This window comes from Equus asinus, chromosome 26 (genome assembly GCF_041296235.1).
Source record: "Equus asinus isolate D_3611 breed Donkey chromosome 26, EquAss-T2T_v2, whole genome shotgun sequence".
Classification (NCBI taxonomy): domain Eukaryota; kingdom Metazoa; phylum Chordata; class Mammalia; order Perissodactyla; family Equidae; genus Equus; species Equus asinus.
Genome location: NC_091815.1, coordinates 40,363,508 through 40,387,197, shown reverse-complemented (window position 1 = coordinate 40,387,197; position 23,690 = coordinate 40,363,508). Strand labels below are relative to the sequence as shown.

The 23,690-nt window shown below is 45.2% G+C and overlaps 1 protein-coding gene across 19 annotated transcripts in view; it reads left to right on the top strand.

Annotated features, from left to right (window-relative positions):
- PEG3 (paternally expressed 3) overlaps positions 1-23,690 on the top strand; it is a 32,615-nt gene that overhangs the window by 1,237 nt on the left and 7,688 nt on the right. Inside the window, exons 1-9 of one of the 19 annotated variants that reach the window (XM_070499086.1) lie at positions 1,726-1,743; positions 4,044-4,130; positions 6,804-6,934; positions 14,197-14,273; positions 16,617-16,782; positions 17,394-17,483; positions 18,275-18,481; positions 18,568-18,677; positions 22,786-22,888. In XM_070499086.1, coding sequence (XP_070355187.1) covers positions 16,767-16,782; positions 17,394-17,483; positions 18,275-18,481; positions 18,568-18,677; positions 22,786-22,888 — 526 coding nt within the window. In that variant the 5' untranslated portion in view covers positions 1,726-1,743; positions 4,044-4,130; positions 6,804-6,934; positions 14,197-14,273; positions 16,617-16,766. Of the gene's footprint in view, positions 1-1,677; positions 1,744-1,961; positions 2,018-4,043; positions 4,131-6,803; positions 6,935-14,196; positions 14,274-16,301; positions 16,783-17,393; positions 17,484-18,274; positions 18,482-18,567; positions 18,678-22,785; positions 22,889-23,690 lie in introns of those variants that run through there. The other 18 variants (XM_070499074.1, XM_070499081.1, XM_070499083.1 and 15 more) reach the window with 18 other exon arrangements.

Below are 23,690 nucleotides of genomic sequence, written 5' to 3'. Positions count from 1 at the left end.
GGTCGCGGGTCTGGCCGCAAACACTTGCCGCGATGGTGCCACCTGGCCTAGCATGGGGTCTGAACTCGGACTTCTGAGATTGGGCCTTGGCTAGTGACTGGGGGCTGTCTTACCGCCCTGGCTAAGAAAAGATAATATGTTATCTCCTGGAGAATCCCGTGTGTGGTGAAGCAGGCGCTGTGCCCAGATTTGCCGCGGCTGCCGCTGCTGTGGCACTTTTTGTCCTCAGGGACAGGGCTGCAGGCTGTCACTGTGCCCGCTGTTCCTCCTTGGCTGGGTCAGAGGGCTGAGAGCCTCACCCCTTCCCCTGTCGTTGCCTTCTCGAGGCTGTTTTCACCCTACCATGTGTCTGGCTTCATCCTTGGCTGGGGGCGCTGGGGGCGTTGGGGGCAGCCGAGGGCTGTTGCGCAGGCGCCCTGTCAGCAGGGCTGAGGGGTGGGGCCAACGTCTTTCCTGGGCCTGAAGCGCTGCAGAGCCCCACCCACTCTGGCACTAAGAATGTTGGCCGATAGGTGGCAGCAGAGGCTCGCTTGAGGAGGCACCATTGTGAATGACAGTGGAGCTGCAGGGGGCTGGCCCAGGGGAGGGGCTGTCGCGCTTGAATGATTGATAAGAGGGCTGCAGAACCCTGCCCACTGTAGCGGTTGGTTGGCTTATCGGTAGCAGCAAGCCTACTGCGCAAGTGTCATCATGAATGACATGGAGCTGCAGGGGCGGGGCCCATGAAGGAACGCTCGTGGTTCGAATGACTGACGGGGGACTGCATACCCTTTCCCATCTAGCGCTGTTGGCCTAGCGGGTGGCGGCTGAAGCTTACTGCGCAGGTACCCTCTTGAATGATGGTTGTACTGTAGGGGGCGGATCTGAGGGAGGGGCTGTCCTGAGTGACTGACGGGGGCTGCAGAGCCCCGCCCATTCTAGTGCTGTGTTGGCCAGTAGGTGGCAGCCGAGGCTTCCTGCGCAAGCGCCACTTGAATGACAGTGGAGCTCAGGGGGCGGGCCCAAGGGAGGGGCTACAGAGCCCTGCCTTCTTCAGCATTGTGTTGGTTGGCCAACAGGTGGCAGCCGCGGCTTACTGCGCAGGCGCCACTTGAATGACAGCGGAGCTCAGGGGGCGGGCCCAAGGGAGGGGCTTCAGAGCCCTGCCTTCTTTAGCATTGTGTTGGTTGGCCAACAGGTGGCAGCCGCGGCTTCCTGCGCAGGCGCCACTTGAATGACAGTGGAGCTCAGGGGGCGGGCCCAAGGGAGGGGCTTCAGAGCCCTGCCTTCTTCAGCATTGTGTTGGTTGGCCAACAGGTGGCAGCCGCGGCTTCCTGCGCAGGCGCCACTTGAATGACAGTGGAGCTCAGGGGGCGGGCCCAAGGGAGGGGCTACAGAGCCCTGCCTTCTTCAGCATTGTGTTGGTTGGCCAACAGGTGGCAGCCGCGGCTTCCTGCGCAGGCGCCACTTGAATGACAGTGGAGCTCAGGGGGCGGGCCCAAGGGAGGGGCTACAGAGCCCTGCCTTCTTCAGCATTGTGTTGGTTGGCCAACAGGTGGCAGCCGCGGCTTCCTGCGCAGGCGCCACTTGAATGACAGTGGAGCTCAGGGGGCGGGCCCAAGGGAGGGGCTACAGAGCCCTGCCTTCTTCAGCATTGTGTTGGTTGGCCAACAGGTGGCAGCCGCGGCTTACTGCGAGCGCTGTCTTGAATCACAGTGGAGCTACAGGGGTCCGAGGGAGGGGCTGCCTTGGCCTGAGTGAGTGGTGAGTGCAGACCCTGCCCACGCTAGCGCTGTGCTTGCTGGTCAGTAGGTGGCCTCTGAGGCTTCCAGCACAGGTGCCATCCCGAATGACGGAGCTGCAGGGGGTGGGCCTGAGGGAGGGGTTGTCGTGGTCAGAGTGACTGACGGGGGCTGCAGAGCCCAGCCCACGTTTGCTGGGCGGGGAAAGGGGACTGAGGTTTGCTGCGCATGCCCCACCCTGAGCCACAGTGGGACTGAGGGAGGCAGGCTGGGGGACTTCGGTGTCCTTGGAGACGGTGAGCCTGCCCCCGCGGCTTTGCTAGCGTGTTGCGCAGGCGCCCACTTGTCCGGCTTCGCCATCTTGGGGGCTTCGACGTGTCCAGTGGTATTCTGTTTCCTCCAGGGGGCGCCAAGGCCAAGTCTTGGGGCAATGTGGGGACAAGGTTCAGCTGCGTGGTTCCAGGGGTCAGTTAGCAGAAAAAGTGGGGTTCGTAATTCAGGAATTTTTGTTTTCTTTTGAGGAAGATTAGCCCTGAGCTAACGTCTGCTGCCAATCCTCTATTTTTTCTTTTTTTTCTTTTTTTTTTTTTGCTGAGGAAGACTGGTCCGGAGCTAACATCCATGCCCATCTTCCTCTACATTATATGGGGGACGCCTACCACGGAGCATAGCGTGCCAAGCGGTGCCATGTCCGCACCTGGGATCTGGCCTGCCGCCCCAGACTGCCAAAGCGGAACGTGTGCACTTAACCGCTGGGCCACCGGGTGGGCCGGTAATTCAGGAATTTTAATAGCCTTTGGGAAGGGCAGGATGTTAAATGAGAAATGGAGGAGGCAGGCTGTGGGTATACGATGTGGGTTTTGGAGGCCCTGAGGTTGGTAGGGCGTTTATGTAAAGTAAAAGGCCGGCCTGAAGGCTGTGGGTTAGAGAGTTCAGAGCTGTAGATGGTTGTGAGGGGGCGTGGCGTGGGACATAATGGAGAGGAGGAGGCTCTCTGGGCAAGTACTGGGCGGGGCGGGGTGGAGGGGCAGGGCTTCCTTTTGGGGGAGGGGTGAGGGCAGCGCCTGCGCAGAGCCACCTGTGGCGCTGTCTGCTAGGGGACCGGTTGCCAGCTCCTAACTCACCGCTTTTGCCGTGTTTGTTTACATTCACCCTGGATTCCAGGGGGCCCCTTCTGGTGGAAGCTCCACCGAAGGAGCTTTTAAGTCCCTACCCCTCTTTCTCCTTTTCTCTTTTTGGAAGTAGGGAAAGTGACGCAGTGGATTCCTCTTTCCCAACTGGGTTGTGGAAGAAACCTAATTAAGTATTGACTCGCCAGTGACTGATAGTACTGACATAAATCAGAGCCGTAATCATGAAGATAACTTCCCCCAGGGACCTCCAGTTGATTGAACGCATGCTCTTGGGCACAGTGAGACTTGAAATATGTATTGTTAATCTATTTGGAACTTGTTGATAACCTTTAAAATATTATGTAAGATTAAGTAATGATACCATCACCTAGTAATGATAATTGTATTAAGGTCCTAAAGTAAGTTAGTCTTTTCATATTACTTAAATTTACAGAAGAGTTAAATTTCTGGCCCTGCATCACTGGCTATTAAATGGCAGAACTGGAGTTTCAATTTACCTTTTTAAGGTGTACCTATGTCATTACTCCATGTGGTCTCTGTGGAAAACATGAGTAGATGTAGTAATGTTTTTCAAAATGATATTAGGTTGATCTATAATAGTTTGCCATGAGCTGTGAGATTGAGTTCTCTGAGCCTCTGCTTTTCTTTGAAATGAGAACTAGAGAATAGTGTTGTGGTGCGGAGTAACAGAGACAATAAAAGTAAGGTGCTAAGCACTGTACATGGCATGTAAATAACAGTAAACACTAGTACCTCCTTAGCCATTTTTTCCCTCCACTTTTTACCTGTAACATGTCCCTCTTACCTTTAGAGGAATGGCCAGAACCACATAGACAATAAGTAGGAAATGGGGTTCTTGAATTGATTTCTTTATTCAAAGCCCCATGTCTTTACTATTTTGCTCTGCTTGGTAGACAAGGTTCTAAGACACCTAGGATTGAGTTGCACACCCATTGACAGAACCTCTTTGGGAAAAGGCTGTGATTACAGCTCAGGGTACAATATATGCCTCAGGGGGTAGTGCCCATGGCCCTTGCATCCTGGGAGGGAAAGCTGTTTTTCCTAGTCTCATTTGACCTCTGCCGCTGTAGGAGACAAAGATGCAGCTGTTGTGGAGTCATTTCCAGCCTGAAGAATCCAATAACTGCAAAGTAAATTTGGTGTCTCATGTTTTCTTTTCCTTCCTCAGCTCTGCCTTCTTGAGCTTCCACCCTCCTTGGAGACGACTGGCAAGAGGAAGAGGGACTAGGTCCAAACATTAGGTGACTGGGTCCAGGTGAGCTGAATTCCCTTTTCACAGTGCCACACCCATCCGTGGAGTGAGCACATCCTTCTGCATCCTGACACTTTCCTATTGCACACGTGTTCCACATCTCCACACAAGCACCGTTTGTGCTCTCTGAGAATACACGACTTTTCTGGTGGATTGTTTCTTTGCCAGAAATTCTCCTTGGCCTCAAGACATCTTTTTCAGTGTCCTCTTTTCTCAGTACTCAGCTAATCATTCAGGCCTGCTCTTTCTTCCTTATTGGGTGATTAAAGAAGCATGAGAGATTCATCTATCAAACATGGCCCCAAGTGGGAAAGGACGTGTTTTCCTGGAGCTCATAGTCTATTGGGTAATGAAAGACACTGAAAAAATTATTGTGTGATTCATGCCTTTGAAAGAGAACATTCACTGCAGACAGTTAACTTATTCTGGGAGAGGCCATAAAGTTCCTGCCTGAGGAAGTCAGGGACATTAAGGCTGAGCCTTGAAAGGTGGTAGATGACATTGTGTCATATGTCATAGGAAGAGTAGTCTTAAACCAGGGGACAGGGACGTTCCTGAGGGATCCAGAGAGAACAGCCGCAAGTCTAGGATGCTTAGAGCAAAGGAAATGATGGAGTAGCATTTGACTGAGGTGGGAAAAAGGTAAATCAGGGCTGCAGTGTAGAAGGCCTTGCAATCACTGGTAAGTTTGGGCTTTATCTGAAGCACCATGGAAAGCCATTGAGGTATTTTAATCATGGAAGTAACTCGATAATCAGATTTGTGTTTTAAAAGTTTCATCTTGTTTCAGGGTTTAGAAGGGGAGAGTAGAAATAGTGAGTGTGGGGAGATCACCTCCAGTCTGGGTGAGAGAGAGTAGCTTGGATTAGGGTCATGGCAGGGGGATAAGTGAAGGGGATGGATTTGAGAGATACTGAGGAGAGAGACTCAATAGGACTTGTACTCTTTGTTCATGGCTTGCTGACTGATTCAGACCAGACTCAGTGAATCACGTTATGTAGGGAAGTGAGCAAAATCACCAAAGGTTGTTCATTCTCTCAGCAGGCATTGACACTGTGCCTGATCTGGGACAGGATTATGCTTTAGGATTAGCCTTTGGGTCTTTGGAAGTGAGTGACATTATCCCTGGCTTCAGTGTCTGCTGAAGGACAGCTCCTATTAAATGGAGAGTGAGAAAACATGCTTACCAAGACAGGTGACTATGCTGATGGTGTATTACCACCTGGAATAGGGCTGACATGCTGTCCCAAGTAGGCCCTTGGGGGATAAGTTGGTTTATTCCTGGCCTCATTGAATGCTCCAGGTATCCAGTGTCTGGTGCTCAAGCCTGTGGAGACTCAGAAACCTTACTTCACCTAAGGACTCATCTTTTGTTGGTAGGTCCACATTAATGAAGCTCAGACTTATGTAAGCCATACCGACTTACTGGTTTATGTTGGAAAATAAGTGTGACTGAAATAGGATGTTCTTGTTCTCTCAATTTTGGTTTATTGATTTATGATGGGAGATCACTACAGCAGGGACCCAAATACTCAAAAGTGTGTATGATCAGCACATTCTCTCCCTGTAGGCAGACCTACATGGGAAAGGAAACCATAATGAGAAGGTAGCTTGGTGAGTATGGAATCAGCACTAGAGGATGCCGGCGAGTTTTAATAACGCTGGCCTGTAAGGTTGCCTGGTGCCACCATTTGGTTGCTGTGAAGCTCTTGCTAGGGTTACTAGGATACCAGAAGCCCGCTATCTACAGAGCCTCCCCGCCACCTGCCCCCCAGCCCATCTCCATTTAAATTAGGTCTGAGCTGAGTAGTGCCTTCTTTCTCCCTTGCTCGCTGTCTCTCTCTCATAGATGGTTAGATGAACCATGCTTTGTGGCCTGCCTTTTGATACCATCCCCACTTTAAAAAAATCTGATCAGCCAGTTATTGATATGAGACTATGGTCATATAAGTCATACTGGCTCAGAAGACGTTTTGTCTCTTTGTAGTGGCTTTATTTGTCTTCAGCCATTTGGGGACGGATCATAGAAACTCTTAGATAATGTTTCCTTTTGTTCTAAATTTTTGAGGAGACCCCTCAAGAATGACAACAAAAAGGAAATGTTGCTGAGTGTGGTAAGTGCTAGGCTTATGTGATAGAGGTAAGCCCAGGCTAATGTGGCGGTTATCTGAGTGGAGCCACCTAACAGAGCAGAGGGTAGAGGTTGTGGCTGGTGTGGTAGGGCTAATGGTCATTTACTCCTTGCTCACATTCCCATATACAATTGTTAGCGCAAGAGCCCATCTTGTCCATTTGTTCCTGTTCATGGTTAACTGGACCAGGTTGGACACCCAAGCCTAGAGGAGTGATTCTCAAAGTACAGCTCCTGGGCTGCTTGTTGGAATGCCTCTTTCCTAGAGAACCACAGACCTCATGAGTTGTCCCACCTGGAAAGGCAGGCGCATTTTTCGTAAGTGCCTCAGGTGACTTTTTGACATCCCCAAGGTTAAGAACCACTGCCCCAGAAGGCATCGAACTGTGGCATGCACTTGTAGACTGGGTGAGTTTGGGTGAATGGAGGCACAGAGTGATGGGTCTGTCAGTGATGGGTACTTAACCTGGGAGGTGAGGTAGAACTGGGGCTGGGACAACATCTTACTCCATGTGCGTGCTGAAGTAGAGAATGTCGGTCTGCAGAAAGAGACAGGAGAATGGAGCAAACGAGAAGAGAGAAGAGACTGCACACCATGCTGTCCCTGAGCAACGAAGAAAGTAACTTCCTCGGTTCCTGACTTTTAAAGTTCTCAATTCCAGCCCCCTTTGATGAGGTAGGTAGAACGAGTAAGGGGGCTGATGTAGGTTACCGTGATGAGGGACCAAAGTAAGTAAGTAGCAGTGGGGTTGAAGAAGATGTTGTGGAGCTTCTCTCACAACTGATGGGATATGGGGAGCCCGAGGTCGAACAGTGGAGTCACAGAATTTCTTTCTCTCCTCACACGTCCCAGCCACATTGCCTGCCTCTGATATGTGTTCTTTAACTGAGTTCTTTCCAGTTCAGTTGAACACTCGACCCGCTGATCCTTTGATTGAGGCCAAAGACCCCCTACGTGTGGCAAGAATGCCTGGTGAATCTGTCTTTGTTTCAGTTACATCAATTCTGAGGTCTTTACTTTTGTTTTCTATTCGTTTTTATGAAATAGAAGTAAAGTGCTATACCATATTCAAAGAATGGCATCAATACTGCCACATAGACCACGGTGGCAACACTGTTGTCCAGCAGGCAGCACCACTGTCCTATGTTTTAGACAGTCTAGCTCACGCATGAAACTTACTCTGCATATGGTGCTTACGGTGGGCATGATGCTTAGATGTCTCATGTGTTTAAGAACAGATTTGGAGGTTGAAGAACAGCTAGAAACCCATAAGCCCCTCTGCCCAGTTTGGAGAATGAGACTTATTACTGGTTCCCATCATTTGTCTCCTCTCCTTCTCTCCCCTTGGAATTAGTGGCCTCCCTCAGCCCCTACGACCACAGTCAGGCCTGGTCCCTGTGTGTCCCTCCTTTCACCCCAGTCCTCCTAATGTGGTCAGACCTTTTAAAATCCTGCCCTTGGCTACTACCTGACTCATGGTAGGATTCCTGCTCCAGAGAGAGAGCAGAGGAAGATGTTGAAGCGTTAGTAACGAGGGGTGTGTGAGAGCCCACCTCCAAGCCAGGAAACAAAGGTGATGGGTTTGCCATGTGGCCAGAATTCAGTTTGAACTGAGAGAGGGGAGAGGCCTCAGGTCAGGATCTGGGTGTGGAGCCCTGTCAGTGGTGCATTGGCCCAACAGGGGTGTGTAGATTGTAAGTGGACTCTGCAGGAGCACTGCAGGGTGGCCAGAGTGGGGAGGAGGTAGCCAGAGTGAGCAGGGGCCCCTGTCCTGGGGAGGGGATGCTGATGAGCAGTAAGAAGCAGAAGGGAAAAGGAAAGATAAACAGCAGTTGAATTTGCTTCCAAATTTTATATTCAAGTTTTTTTTCTGATTGTGAAAATAACATTCTAAATTAAAATGCAAAAAGAAATGGAGGGGTCTTTTGTTAATCATTTATTTTTTTCTGATTTTCCCTATTTATAGTCTTTATACAAATTAATATAGATTTCCTCCATTTTATGAATGTCCTTATACAAGTTTATATGGAAGTTTTCTTCTAATTTATTTTATACATACTTCCATACATTTAAGTACTTATGTAGTTTTTTTTTTAACATAAATGAGATCATGTACAATTCATTAACATTTCAAACTCAAGCTCTGAGAGTGCAGTGTGGGGTGTTAGACAATAGTTGGATGGGGGAGGGTGTGATGTGCCATGTGGAGAGCTCGTATAATGTGTTCATCACATTTTCAGTCTCCATTTATATGGGTGTGTCTCTGTGTGTATACAGACTGTTTTGCAGCTATTTAACAGTATATGCAAGAATTTCCTTATAATTACATCTCCATCTATAGCTTTGCTTTCTAAAAATTGCCTTATATTCCATTGTGTGGATATTCTCATTTTTTCTATGAACATATAAGTGGGTATATTTGCAGTTAGAATGCCACATGTGCTGTACAATTTTATACCCTAATATTTTAACACTTTAAACATTTTTTTTATGTTAGTCATTTCCATCGTTTAAATAAACTGGTGTATCCATAGAATGGATTACTATGTGGCCTTTAGAAAGAATGGTGTAAATCTATAGGTACTGGTATGGAAAGAGATCATCACAAATTATGAGGTTTATAAGTGCACATACACACGCAGAACTCGTGGTGTGATATCATTTTGGTAAAAAGATGATGTTACTATATAGAGAGATTTAAAAAGGTTTGGTATGGCAACACATTTGACCAGTTGGATGTGGCTTGCAGTTTCTACATTAAATATTCTGTAATGTTTGAATGTTGTACTATCTTTTATGCTTGTAATCGGAAAATAAAGCTATAAAATTTCTTGGAAGTGTGACTTAATGCTACGTAACATTCTATTAAAGATTTTATCTGTTTTCATTCCTTCTTGTTTGATGAAATTTTTGGAGGCATGCTATCTTTTGAGTGCAGTGATTTATTTTAGAGAGAACAAAGTAAGTTTGTCATTGGCCTCAGTTTTCTGGCAATGTGTAGTTGAAACACAGAATTTCCTGGAGGGAGGCCAGATGCCTGCACTGGTTTTATTGGTCTTTCCTAGTGTCAAAGACCTACTCCAGCTTTCTTGGAAATGCATACTTGAATAACTGGTTAGAAATTAAAGTATTGGCTATCTCCTCTTGTCACTTTTGTTAAAATTACCCTTTATCATCTAGTCCTAAGAAAGCACCTGGTTTGTATTTACACAGTTAATGCTTTTCTTGATTTGAAAACCTTCCTGTATTATAAACTAAATTCCCATGTTTGTATAAACTTTCACACAAATCAGTTTCTGGACTGTTTTCTGTTCCGTTAGTTTGTCTGTCCTTGCACCCATATCATGTCAGAAAGAATACTTTATGTGTTCATATGTTTGGGTCATTTTACAGACAGCACCCTGCCCCCCATCACATGTATACCTTCTTATTCTGAAGTATCTTGATATTCTTACACATTAATTCTTCTAGAGGAACTGGATTCTTTGTTTGTCAAAGCTCCCACCTTTTTCTTGGATTTTAATTTATGTTCGGGGAGGATTGACAATTTCCATGTTCTCATCAAAAAACATATGTCTTCATTTATTTGGTACTTGTTTTATGTTCTTCTATACGTTTAAAAAATTTTGTTTGGAGTTGCAGATACTTTGTTGAATTTATTTATTTTGCTATTAATTAGATTTTTTTCTTGCTATATTTACTGACAAGATTTTTCAGTTCAACGTAATCCTTTTTCCGCGTCTCTGCCTTTCATTTCTTCTCCCTCGGTTGCCTTAGCTAGGACTTCCAGAGTAGTGTTGAGGGCTTCCCTTCCTTGTCTCCACCTTTGCTTGGAATGCCTTCAGTATTTAATCTATTCGCTGGTATTTATTTGAGATAAATCTTTTTTGTGTTTAGATGGTCTCCTAGTCTTACACTTTGCTAAGAATGTATAAAGACACGCTGTTGAAGTTTGCAAATACTTTTTAAGATGTAATGATGCTCGTGGGCTCCTCTTCTCCCTTTAATCCGTTATCTATAACAGTCCACCCAAGTGGGATATCATCGTTATGTTCCTGGAATAGCCTTTTATAGTCATGGGCTATTAAGACTTTTCTAGATTGGATTTATTAAATGCTTGTGTCAAGTAACCTTGGGAGGAGACTGTTGACCAGTGTTTCCTTTCCCTGAGCTTCACTCTTGGTTGCTCTGACGGGTTCTGTGTCATATAACAACACACTAACAGAACATGCACTTCTCTGACACGTGCTCCTCTCTTCCCACAGCTCCACGTGTAAAATGGTGTCATCTGCCCTCACTTACTGCAGCAGCTTTTTAGTGCTAAAGGTTTTACCCTTATAAATCGGAAATTAGATGTACAGACAGGGACTTAATTATAGTGGGCAGCCGACTTTTTAGCTCTTTTTTTCCTTACTGACATTTTACCGTCTTGACTATCTTTATCCTTAAATGGAGACTTGCTCATCAAAAGGAATAAGCATTTTAAATGTTTTAAAAACACATGCCAAAATGAAATCTTGAAATGTGGTTCATGCCTGCACCAGCCAGCTTCTCAGCAACATTGATTTTTATTTTGGAAATATTTGCCCATTTGACAGGCCAAGAAAGTATTCTTTGTAATATTTTACATTTCTTTGATTTCTGATGTAAATATTGACTCTAATATTACTAATTTTATGAAGTGTATTAATGTTCTTTATTTTTGTGTTGGGCCATTTATCTTTTTCTTACTGCTTTTTTTTTTTGAGGAAGATTAGCTCTGAGCTAACATCTGCTGCCAATCCTCCTCTTTTTGCTGAGGAAGACTGGCCCTGAGGTAACATCTGTGCCCATCTTCCTCTACTTTGTATGCAGGACACCTGCCGCAGCATGGCTTGACAAGCAATGTGTAGATCTGCACTGGGGAAGGCTGCCGAAGCAGAACGTGTGAACTTAACTGCTGTGCCACTGGGCTGGCCCTTCTTACTGCTTTCTGAGGGTGTTTTACATTTCAAATATTAACTATCATCTCTTGCAAAATATTTTTCCCCTTCTTTTTCTTGCTTGTTTTTATATTGGTTGGTTTTATAGTGTAGAAACTTCGTACCCATCTTTACTTTGATGTCTAATATGTAGTGGTCCTCCAGCGGTCTCTGGTGTTGGAATTCTGCTCGAGCATTCTCCTACCTGTCCCTGTTCTTGCTGTTGTAAACAGTGCCTCTGTGAACACTCTTGTGAACTGTGTCTTTGTGCACGTGCGCAGATAGGTCTGTCAGTTAGATTTCAGAAGTGGAATCACTAGGATGGGGATGGTGTCACAGTTAGGTACTACTAGTTGCTGGAGATCTGAGGAATATATTCAACTTGCAGCTGCAATTTCCATAAGCATTTTTTGAGTCTGAGAAGTTTCAAAGTTGAATCTTTGAGGTTTTCAAAATTGCCTGTCTTGTCATCTGCAAATTGCCAGTTTAGGGTATGACCTTGGGCTCAAGCAGAGGTGAGATGGGGAGGGGAGCCCCCAAAGTTTTAAGATGTTAGTAGTGCTGCCTGCACCCACTCAGTGGGCAGGGCAATCTCTAAAGGCCTCTATTAGTGCTTTTGTTTATTGTTTTGTTTTGACTTTGAATTTATTCTTTTGACTGGGTAATACATGCTCATGGTAAAAAAAAATAAAAACAAAAGGAGAATATACAATGAAAAAGTAAGTTGCCCTTCTTTCCCTGGCCCCCAGTTCCCTTCCCGAGAGGCAATCACTATTAATCACTATTAATAGTGTCTTATATATCCTTCCAGAAATCTTCTGTTTAAGGAACTGCATCGGTTTTTATAGTCACTTTGGGTGCTGTACACATTGTTTTGTCCCGTTTTGCACTTAACTATCTTAGAGATCGTCTCATGTCCATTTATTTACAATTGCCTCATTATTGTAAAAGGTTTCATAATCATATGAATATACCAAATTTTGTCCGTTATCAACAGTACTTCAATGAAAATATTCTCGCATATATATCATTGCATATCTCTGGGATAAATTCATAGAAGTAGAATTTATAGAACAGGATATGTATATTTTTCATTTTGGTAGGTAGCCAGATCGCCCTTCATAAAATTTCCATTGCCACAAGCAGTAGAGGAATGTGCCAATTTCTTCTTCACACAGATACACACATTGTCCATCTTGATGCTGATTCTGTTTGCAAGGCTCTTGTTTACTCTCAAATTTTCTCTACCTTTGTGGGAAGGAGTGGTTAGAATCTGATTTTTTTTTTAAGGTTTTTGTGTTAAAAATCTTTCATCTTTCAGTGCTCTTACTGACCAGGTGCTGTTTTGTTGACCTGGCCAGAAAGTCTTGAGCTGCTTTAATGGATATCATATTTTTCACTCCTGAGTTTTTTGAGTAAAAGAATGAGTGAATTTTTGGTGTAGAAGTTGGCATCTACCTTATGACAGGATACTTATGGACGCTCAAAGGGTCATGTTACTAATGAGTAGGAAGCCTCCATCTCTGCCCGGTGCTTTGGAAGGGTTTTTTATAACATGGTAAATACTTTGCTCATGGACATTTTATGGAAAGTTGCTCCTAAAATCATTTTGTCTTTCCTCCCTGGAGTTTCACTGCTCCCAAATCAGGTTTGCTTATTCATATTTGCTTAGAAAAACTGTTGATTGGCTAGCAAACTCTTTAAGTCCACGGTTCATATAGTTTTACACCTCCTGGTGCGTTATGCTTCAAATATGTCACTATTGGGGAGGAAAATTAACATAATAGAGAAAAATATATATATATATAAAGTCAAAGTTGTCCTTAATATCTCCTGATTTTATTGTCAGGTTAGAAGAGCCTTTCCCTGCTCCACGATTATAAAATTTAATCCTTTATTTTATTTTAATTTTAATTTTAGCATTTTTATATATAGTATGACCCTTTCCCCTAAGTGAATGATTGGCTAGTTTTCCTGTTACTATTTATTGAAATAATCCGTATATTCCTTACTATTTTTAAGTGCCACTTTCATAGACTACAGAATACTCAATCCTGTGTGGTAAACTCATGTCACAGTTCTCAAATCAATCAGTCTTTTTGTCATAAATTGCAAGTAGTTTTTTTTGTTGTTTTCTTTCTTTGGCTTTCATGATATAAACAGGACCATCATTTGTTATTTTTATGTTATTTTTCTGCCTTTAGGCATCGTAGTATAGACGAACTTTTTTTATACTGAGGTTATGTTAAAATATTTCCTAAATTTTATGTATGGTTTGTTGCCCTTTTGATTACGAATTTTCAAAATATTGATCCAAATGGAATTCTTTCAGGTCAACTTTAGAACTGTTGTCAAGTTCCCCAGCATTAATATTCTTTGAAATTCCATTAGATAATGTAGATTAATTTGAGGGAGGATTTGGGGCTTTAATATGCCAGATCCATACGTCTTCCATGATTATCCTGTGTGTCTCCAATTATTACCTGTCTATGATAAGTGATTTCCTTATTAAATTATTATAAAGCCTGTTTTCCATTGATTTGCAGTATCTGAGTGGATAGTCTTACATAAGGGAATGATAGTTTTGTATTTGTCTTTCTTTATGTCTCAGATTTGTTTTTCTTGTCTTCTTGTAATTTGCTGGAACTCTAGAATCATGTTCAGTAGTAATAGTGTTAAGACTTTGATGTCTGCTTTCATGAGTGAGTTTGGGCTGTGGTTTTTTAGTGCTGTGTCTTTGTCTTGGGGTTTTTAATTATGCTGGTTTCATAAAGAAAATTTGAAAGCTTTCTATTTCTCATCTCTGGTTGATTTATATGACATGGGAATTGGCCTTGTCTTGAAGGTAGTATATTAGGCCTCACCCCTAAAGCCATCTGAGTCCACAGCCATTTGGAGAATTAATCCTCTGACACTCTTTTTACATTTCTTCCATGTTTATTTGTCCATGTATTTCTTTTTTTAAAATGTCTGCAGGTCCTTGGCATTTTGACTCTGTTCCTGTGGATAGCTGCCTATTCTGAAGTTCCAGAAAGGATCCTATTCCCAAACAGGTGATTTACACACCCGAGAGTGTCTTGTTGCCTCTGAGAGGTTGGGCTAGTATCATCTCAGGGACTGGAGTTTTTTCTCTCTTTTCCTTTTTTTGTTTTATTTTTAATTATTTTATTGAGGTCATGTTGGCTTATGACTGTGTAAATTTCAGGTGTATATTGTTATATATCAGTTTTTGTATAGACTGCATCATGTTCACCACCAATCATCTAGTTTCCATCCATCTGTATACATATGTGCCCCTTTACCCCTTTCACCCTCCCCTACCCGCTTCCCCTCTGGTAACCACCAATCTGTTCTCCTTATCTGTGTGTTTTTTTGTTATCTTCCACATACAAGTGAAATAATAACAGTATTTGTCTTTCTCTGTCTGACTTATTTTGCTTGGCATAATACCCTCATTGTCACAAATGGTATGGTTTTATCTTTTTTATGGCTGAGTAGTATTCCATTGTATATACACCACATCTTCTTTATCCATTTATCCATTGGTGGGCACTTGGGTTGCTTCCACCTCTTGGCTATAGTGAATAATGCTACAGTGAACATAAGGGTGCCTATATCTTTTTGAATTATTTCATGTTCTTTGGATAAATACCCATAGTGGGATAGCTGGATCATATGGTAGCTCTATTTTTAATTTTTTGAGAAATCTCCATACTGTTTGCCATAGTGGCTGCAACAGTTTGCATTCCCACCAGCAGTGTATGAGGGTTCCCTTTTCTCCACATCTTCTCCAACACTTACTTCTTGTCTTGTTAATTATAGCCATTCTGATGGGGATGAGGCGATAGCTCATTATAGTTTCGATTTGTATTTCTCTAATAGCAACTTTGAATGTCTTTTCATATGCCTATTGGCCACCTGTGTATCTTCTTTGGAAAAATATCTGTTCTATCCTCTGTCTGTGTTTAAAACCAGTTTTACCTTGGTTTTGAAAATGTTATTTTCAACATGCTGTATCATTGTTGAGACCTGACTTGGTATCAGACATCAAGGGATACGGTGATGGAAAAGTTCACCTCTGATCCCTCCACTAGAATTTACAGTTTACTGTGGGGGGGATAGGCAAATTACCTCAAATACTCAGAAATGAATGTGATAAATGCTTGAGTCTCAGGAAGGATGCCAGAGGAAGTGGTGTTAGCAGGAGCCCGAGGCTGGGTTTTGGGACAGATGCTCTTTGGAAGGACGTGCACTGCTGAGGGAGGGTCCTGAGCATCCCGCAAACTCAGGCATGGCACAGCCTCTCTGGCCAGTGGAACTTCCCACTACGATGGAGATGCACTTCTGTCCAGTAGGGTGGCCACTGGCACTGGAAATGTGGCTAGTGTGACTGAGGAGCTGAATTGTAATTGTATTGAATTTTAATTTAAATAGCCATATTTTATACAGTAGCGCAGGTGCCGAGAAATTAATTGGTGAGGAGAAAATAAGAGCACTTGCGATCACATTACCCAGAGCTGAGCACCGTTAGCGTTTTTATGTGGTTTTCTATCTTGTACATGTTGTGTAATGTTGTAACAATTCTGTTAAGGGAAGAAATGAGCAGAAATGCCAGGATTGGCCCCCATTCCCCCATTCCATTTTTGCTAAGGGAAGCATTGGCATCGGAGCGCTGTGAGTACTTCCTACCTGCCGGGCATTGGGTAGTTAGGCCATTTAGGTACATTAGCTTATTTAAGCTTCTCAGTTCTAAAAGAGACGTAAGTCCATTGTTCCCCTTTTACAGATAAGGGGACAGACTCTGGGACATTGAATAAGTTGCCCTGGGTCACAGAACCGGTTAGTAGCAGAGCTAACTCCTCAAGCAGGTCAGTGTGGTGCCCAGAGGTCATGCTTGTAACTCCTGTGCTAGGCAAACTTTGTGTCCTGTGTAACGTGTCTGTTGGGCGGGGGGGATTGATGCGTCTCTTCCCCTCTTAGCCTGTTCACAAAGCATTGTTGATGCCCCTCATAGGGCAGCCCCACACTGCTGCCTGGTCCTCAACTTCTGGGACATGTGTATATCTCCTTACGATCTACAGGTCCCTGAGTACTGACTGTCACAGGCTGCTGCCGTCTCTCCTGTTGACTCATGTTTGGTTCCTCCAGTGAAAATTTTACTTAGAGAAATGCTGCCTCCAAAGTACTTGTCTGCCACCAAACCCAAGAAGTCTTGGGCCCCCCATCTGTATGAGCTAGACAGTGACTTGACTAAGGAGCCGGATGCCATCATAAGAGAAGGCACAACTGACTCTGAATTCTTTCATCAGAGGTTTCGGAATTTCTTCTACGTGGAATTTGTTGGGCCTCGGAAGACCCTGATCAAACTCCGAAACCTCTGCCTCGATTGGTTACAGCCGGAGACTCGCTCCAAGGAGGAGATTGTCGAGATCTTGGTCCTTGAGCAGTACCTGACCATCCTTCCAGAAAAGATCAAGCCTTGGGTGCGAGCAAAAAAGCCAGAGAACTGCGAGAAGCTAGTTACTCTGCTGGAAAATTACACGGAGATGTATGAACCAGAAGGTGAGACTTTGTAAAAGGTGACAGAGGTCACTGGGGTGGCCATGAGCTCCCTAGGGTGTCAGCCTCAGCACTGCTAGTGCTCTAGGCTGGATTATCCTCTTCATGCGGGGGCTGTCCTGTCCTAGGACGTTAAGTGGCACCCCTGGCCTCTCTCTGCCCACACGATGCCACTTCCACCCCCCCTTCCCAGCTGTGACAACTAAACATCGCATTGCCAGATGTCTTCTGGGGAGATAAATCACCCCGGTTAAGAACTACCACCCCGAGGTGCGAGAGGGAAAGATGACACTTCAGTAAAAGGGGTTCGTTAGGAAGAGAATCTCTAAGTGCCTCACGCCCCTGCCCCAGGCCCCTTTTTGTGAAACCTAAGGGTGTGGTGCCCAGAAAGTTGACTTGGCTACTGGTGTTTGGAGGTGAGGTAGGAGCAGTCGCAGCCATGGTCCTCGCCCAGGAGTGAGGGGAAGCTGAGGAGGGAGAGGATCAGATCACTCCAACTTCTCTCAGAGGAGAGATTGTGGGTAGGGGGCAGGGATAGACACCACTGGGGGACTGTCACGAGAACACAGGCAAGAGATGATAAAGTGTTAAGTCGGTGTCTGGTGTCCTCTCAGACGACGACAACAGTGACGTCCACAGTGAAGACAGCATGACCCGAAAGGTGGCAGAGTCCCCACCCCCACGCTCCATCTACTCCTACGGCAGTGAGTAACTGGCACTTGTGCCACCCTTGGGGCGCGTTTCCCCTCAGTGTGCCGCATGCATAGAGGCAGGTGGTCATGGAGACCTCCCTGGAGACAGCGCCACTTCTCCAGGGTGGCTGCTGCTGGTCAGAGGTCTAGGGGGGACGTAAATTAATTGGTGATGTAATAAGATGTCTTTATATCAAAGCAGACCAGTGAGTTGGAGTGGAATGCAATTTTTTTAAACGATGAGAGAAGATATTTAAAGTTATTTGAAATTTGCCGCAAGCTGTTTCAAGCTATGCCCACAGCCCCCAAGGAGAGGCACAGTTCATCACCCCTTTGCCTCTAAAGCTATTTTATTTGTTAAAGGTTCATCAGTGAACTTTTTCAAAAACAGCATTGGCTTTGGAGAGGGCGTGTGTTATGTTTCTTTGGAGTCGGGTAATGTGCTCACGAAGATTGGCCAGGGCAGGCCAGACAGTGGATGCTTTGAAGTCCATTGTGAATGTGGACGTGACCATGTAGAAACTGGGAAACCAGCAGAAGTGTCTGAAGGGGGAGCTGGCTTCTCAACTAAAGCTTTGGAGCTTGGTTTGTAGCAAGCCTCCAGAAACAATGTTCCAGGTTTAGGGTGACCGGAAGAGTCCTGATCACACTTGGGAATCTGCAGACCTCATTTTGGGATCCATTCATTTCCCTAAAGGAGGAGCAAGGATAGTGCTCCTTTCCAAAGGGGTGTGTGTGCACGTTAAGGGGGAACGTGTGGGTTAGAGCCCTTTGTTAATCCCTCGGATGTCTGCCTTTCTCAGGTGACCGGGACCGGGACTGGGACCAGGACTGGAACCGTGGCCGAGATCGGGACTGGGACTGGGACTGGGACCGGGACCGGGACTGGGACCGAGACCGAGACCGAGTCTGGGAGCGGGACACCCGGGAGCGGGGGCGGGGGCTGAGGGCCAGAAGAAGAGACCTCGAGCCTCGAGACCGCTGGCCGTACACCAGGAATCCCAGAGGCAGTAAGTCGTCTGCTCTAACCTGCTCTGTGCTGCGTGTCAACTTTGCACTGGGCCTTCTTCCTTCATGATGCCTTTTCTCCTCCCAGGACTTCCTCAACGGGATCTTTCCCTTCCTTTGATGGAGAAAACAACTTTCATTACCGAGAGAGAGCACAAACGCAGGGACTCTGTGATGGAGTATGAGTCCAGATCCCAGGTATGCTTTGGTTTCCTCTCTTTCTGGAAAGGCTATCTTCCTTTCAGGGCAGAGATGCCTTTCTTTCCCAAGAGGCTGTGTTCATCTGTCCCCTAGAATCCCAACTGGGTTGTGGGGAGAGCCCCAGATACTTCCTGCAAGGAGCCCGGGCCTGTCCCCAGAGGTGACAAGTGGCCGGGGAGACTGCTGCCTATTTTCTGATTCATCCACACAGTCAGGGGAACTCTTTCCCACTCAGCATTTGTGTCATTTGGTAGGTTGGTCACATTGGCTGTTCCTACTGGGCCAGGGAAGCAGAACGATTCTGGAGCTCTTTCTGGCCCTCAGTAGAGAGCCAGGAAAGTTACAAATCCCCGGAGCAGACTGGCAAGAGAGAGCAAAGGCTCCGGAGCTGACAGGAGCTGGGTCTGAAGCCCAGCTCTGCCACCTGCTGGCTGTGTGGCCTCGGACCATTTACTTAACTAAGCTGAACCTCAGTTTCCTCATCTGTAAAATGGGTGTGGTGGTTGCCTCACCAGGGCTACTGTGCCGAGTGAGTGAGATTTGAATGTATATATGAAGTGCTTAACATGATGCCTGGTACATGGTAGGCACACCCTAAATGCCAACAGTTATGGCCATCATTTTAAGAGGCAGTATGTGCTAGGGAAATTGGTGAAGGGAGAAAGGATGTGGGATTTGAGCTGACCCTTAAGGAGGAGGGTCACTTGTGACATGACAGTGTAGAGGAGGGCCACAGCATGCACAGGGCTTTGGAAGGAAGGAGGAGCCCAGTGCACCGAGCCTGCATCTCCCTTTACAATTAAGTATGTGCACGAGGTCAGGCCCTGGGGAGGACAGTGGTGACCAGGACAGTTAGAGTCCCTGCCCTGGAAGCTTTCAGCCTTATAACAGCGAAGGGCATCCAACAGTCACACAAATCTGTCTGTATACAGGTATTGTATGTGACTGCTGACTGTTCAAAGTGCTCTTAAGGAAAGATAGAGGGTTAACAAGAAATTGTCAGAGAGGTCTTGTTGGGATTTGAAAGGAAATGTCTTTAAGGCACTTAACACCTGATGCCTGAAAGGCAGGAGCATTGGCCAGGCAAAGGTTGGGATGAGGGGATCCTAGGCATTTGAGAGAGCCCAGGAAAAGGCCCTGGAGAAGGAGCTGAAGCCAGGCCAGACTGGCTACAACAAAAAGGGCAGGAGGTGTAAGGCTGCCTGGAAGCATAGCTGGGCTTGGGCGCAGTGTCCTGTAGCTGAACAGAGAGCTTGAGTCTGTTCCCCATACACCAGGATGTGTTAATAATCGTTCCTGCATTGAGATTTATAAGGTAGGGTCAGATGATGGAGGGCGTTGAATTCTGCCCTGAAAACTGTCATTTGTCCTCTGTCCAGGAGGCAAGCAAGGACTGCAGTTGTGTATGAGAAGGAGGGTTGGGTGGTGTCCAGATGTTGAAAGCAGAGATTCTGCAGCAGCAGTAACTGACTGGGGAGAGCATGTGGAATAAATTGGGCAGGGCCAAAGGTGACCCAGGTCCTCTAGCCTGAATGGGGGTTATGTCTTTGTTGTCACAGGGAAATACCCTAAGTTTGTGACACACTTAGTTTGTCACTAATTTTGGTTTCTTATTTGGTGAAGCCAAATTGGCCAAAATTTTAGGAATCCAGATAAAAATATAAATCGTAGAAACTTTCTTAAACTTGATTTTGAACAAGGAGCCTCTTTGGTCTGCATTTGCTGCCCGCGAAGGTGGTCAGCCATGATATTAGTGCTTTCTGAACACTGCCCTCTGAGCTGGTGACTGAGTTTTTATTGACCTGTGGAGAAATGAGAAATGCGAGTGTCCTTATTTTTGAGGTGTCAAAATACTGTTTTATGAAATGAAGATGATAGGACATTGGTAGTCAGATTTCTTCTTTGTTTAGCCCTTTAAATGCCCTTCCTTGGCACTGTAAAGAGTTGGCCCTGTGTCCGTAAGCCTGGAAGTCACTGATTCCTACTGACTCAGTATGGTAGAAATAGCAGCAGCAGAAGGTATAAATTACATTTTGGGGGTGTGCAAAACAGAAAATTCTCATCATCTTTTTGCATAATTGTTCGCATGTATAGGTCATGTTGTAGAAATGAAACTGTGCTAGCTCTGTTCTCCAGACTCCCATTCATTCAAGTGGAACTTGGTTGCAGCTGGTGCAAATTTAGATATCATTGTTGATTACAAGTACAAAGTGAACAACTGCTTTAGAGCTACCAATTTGCATTGATTAAGTGAATTGTAAATCAAAGCATCATTCTTTTTCCCATAGGAACAACATAGTTCAAAATTTAATGTACATTTATTTTACTCAGATTAGGCAAATAGAGAGAAAGATATGAAAAACACTCCTCCCCTTTTGCCATTGTCCTTGGGGTCTGTCAATGCTAGGGATGGTGACCCCTCTGACTCTCTCAGCCCCGCAAGTTCTTGACCTTATTTGAGTTCTGCCAGCCCTGAAGATAGGAGCTCTGGTCGGCTCCCCCCTGAGCTCACACAGCAGCTGTGCTTCCCGCCGTCTTTGCTTCATTCTAATCCGCCAGAGCCACAGCCTCAGGAAGCACTGGTGCGCCCCTGAACTCAGTGGAGCTCTGGCTCTCCAGGAGGAGAGCAAGAGAAAGGATGTGGTTTAGCTTTATGGTGCGGTAGTTGTACCGATTTTGCAATGCTTCCTGAGCTTTTGTATCTTGTTTGTTGTCCTAGATTTTCTCAGCCCTAATTTAGAAAGAGTTTCATTTTTGAAACTGTTTAGTTTTAGTTACTGGTTTTGCTTTTTAATCACTGGACGTTGGCAGTTGCCTAAATGAGGCTTTCCTCTTAAATCCCAATTCCTGTGCCTATTTATCTCGCTCATTAGGAGATGCACTTAATTGTGCAAGCACTGTCTTTTTCTGCTACATTTCCACATGGCTATAATGTCCATGCCATTTTCCAGCAATGGAACTTTAGTAAATTTAATACTAAAATATCTTTACTTGATAGTGTCGTAATAATAATTTACATTTTCTTTACATAGCTTTTGTTAATATTTACACAACACATTACATTGCAGAAAATCCTCACCCACAATTTTTCAAGGCAGGCTGATGCCCTTCTCTCCATTTTACAGATGAAGAATGTGAGGCTCAGAAAGATTTCTGTTCTGAGGTTGCACAGCTTACAAATGGTGCAGTCCTCCTTTGATCCTAGAGTTTTCTCTGGCTCCAAAGCCTGTGGGCTTCCCACAGTGCCATCTCCCTCCTCAAGTCTGTCTCCAGGCCCATAGTACCTCAGACCACAAGTCCCTGAAGCCAGGGATGTTACAGTGCAGCAACAAGAAGAGGTCCTGTAAGATCCTGTGTAGAAGACTCCTGCAAAATGCAGGGAGTTTTAAATTCTTTTTAGGGAAGTATCCAGTAAAGCAGAACAGGCAGCTATAAAAATGAAGATACTGAGTGCTTAAAGTTACTCCTGGGTTATTTGGAACTTCCACACACCTAAAAGAGCCCACAGTGTAGCCATTTTGTGCAGTGGAGGTGTGCGTAGGACACGGACCAGGGAGAGAGGCTTCAGTCCCACTTCCTGACCAGAGGTCTGTGAAACGCATTTCCTTTTTGTTCCCGGCTCTGCCATGTGTGGTTGATATTTGGCCTATTGAAGTTTCCCCACCACCCCACCCCCCTCCCTGTTAAGGCTTACCCAGCACTTCAGGGCCCCTGCTAGGCCCTCTACAAAACCTCTGCTCACTAGTCCAGCTCACCCTGAACTGTCCTTCTGCTAAACCCACCTAGCACTAATTATCTGTACCCCACTTTATTGTTTATTGTTCTCTAATTGTTTCATGAGTCTTTTCTCTCCAACCAAATTATAAGCTGCATGAGGGCAAGGAATATGTGTCATACGTCTTTTGGATCTTCCTCAGAGTATAGCGCCAAGGTAGGTACAAAGTAGGTCCCTAGTAAAACTTGACTTGGATCACTCCGAGCCCCAAATGCTGTGAGCACTTTCTACACAGCTTTGTATGTGTAGCTCCCTTTTCGCCAGCGTTCTTCTCTCTTTGGATGCTGGTGGGAACAAACTCCACTGAGAGATCTGTGTTTGCTCTTTTAGGATGCAGTGTCCTACCAGGACGTTGTGGACCTTACTGAGGACAGGAAGCCTCAGAACCCAATTCAAGATAACATGGAGAACTACAGGAAGCTGCTCTCACTGGGTAAGCAGCTGCTTCTCAGTCACTCCAAATCCACTCATTAGAGCATTTTGTCACCTTATTCTTTTCAGGATATTAGAGTCCGTGTTAATATGTTTGTGCTTAAGGGTAACGAAAAGCCTTTGAAAGATTTAAGCAGAGTAGTAAATGATGAGATCTGTGTTTTTAAGAAATCACTCTGTCATTGGATGAAGAATATACTGTATGGAGTTGGGGAGAACAGGGAGATGGCGCTTGCCACAGAGTTGGTGCTTTTTCAAGAGTGGTGACAGGGGAGATTTTTAAATACACATTTAGGATGGGATACTGAGTTCCAGTTGGGACTCCTAGAAGATGTCTAACTCAAGTCATAGTAGGCAGTTGGCTATGCAGGTTTGGCACTGGGGGGAGAGAGCTGTACGAGAGTATTGTGTAAGGCGGTGGAGCCTTGAGGAGCTTTGGTGTTTGGAGAACAGGTGGAGAAAGCAGTCAATAGATAGGAGGAAAACCATGGAAGCCAGTAAAAAAGAGGATGTCAAGATTTAACAGGTGGTTATGAGAAGGTGAAGACCCAATAGGATGCCCTGAATTTAGGGACATGTGGAGGTTGTCATACAAATTTCCAAGTACCGTCAGGAGAATTAATTAAAATTCAGACTAGAATGGACTAAGGAATGAATACTAAGGAAATAAGATTGTAAATAGAAGACATCCAAAGAGTTAGATGTGGGCTTCTTCATATTTAGTGGCTGAGAGAAGGACATCAATTTATGGTGATAATTCCTGGTCCCCAACTGGAGTATGAGCTGAGCTGTTGTACTATTCT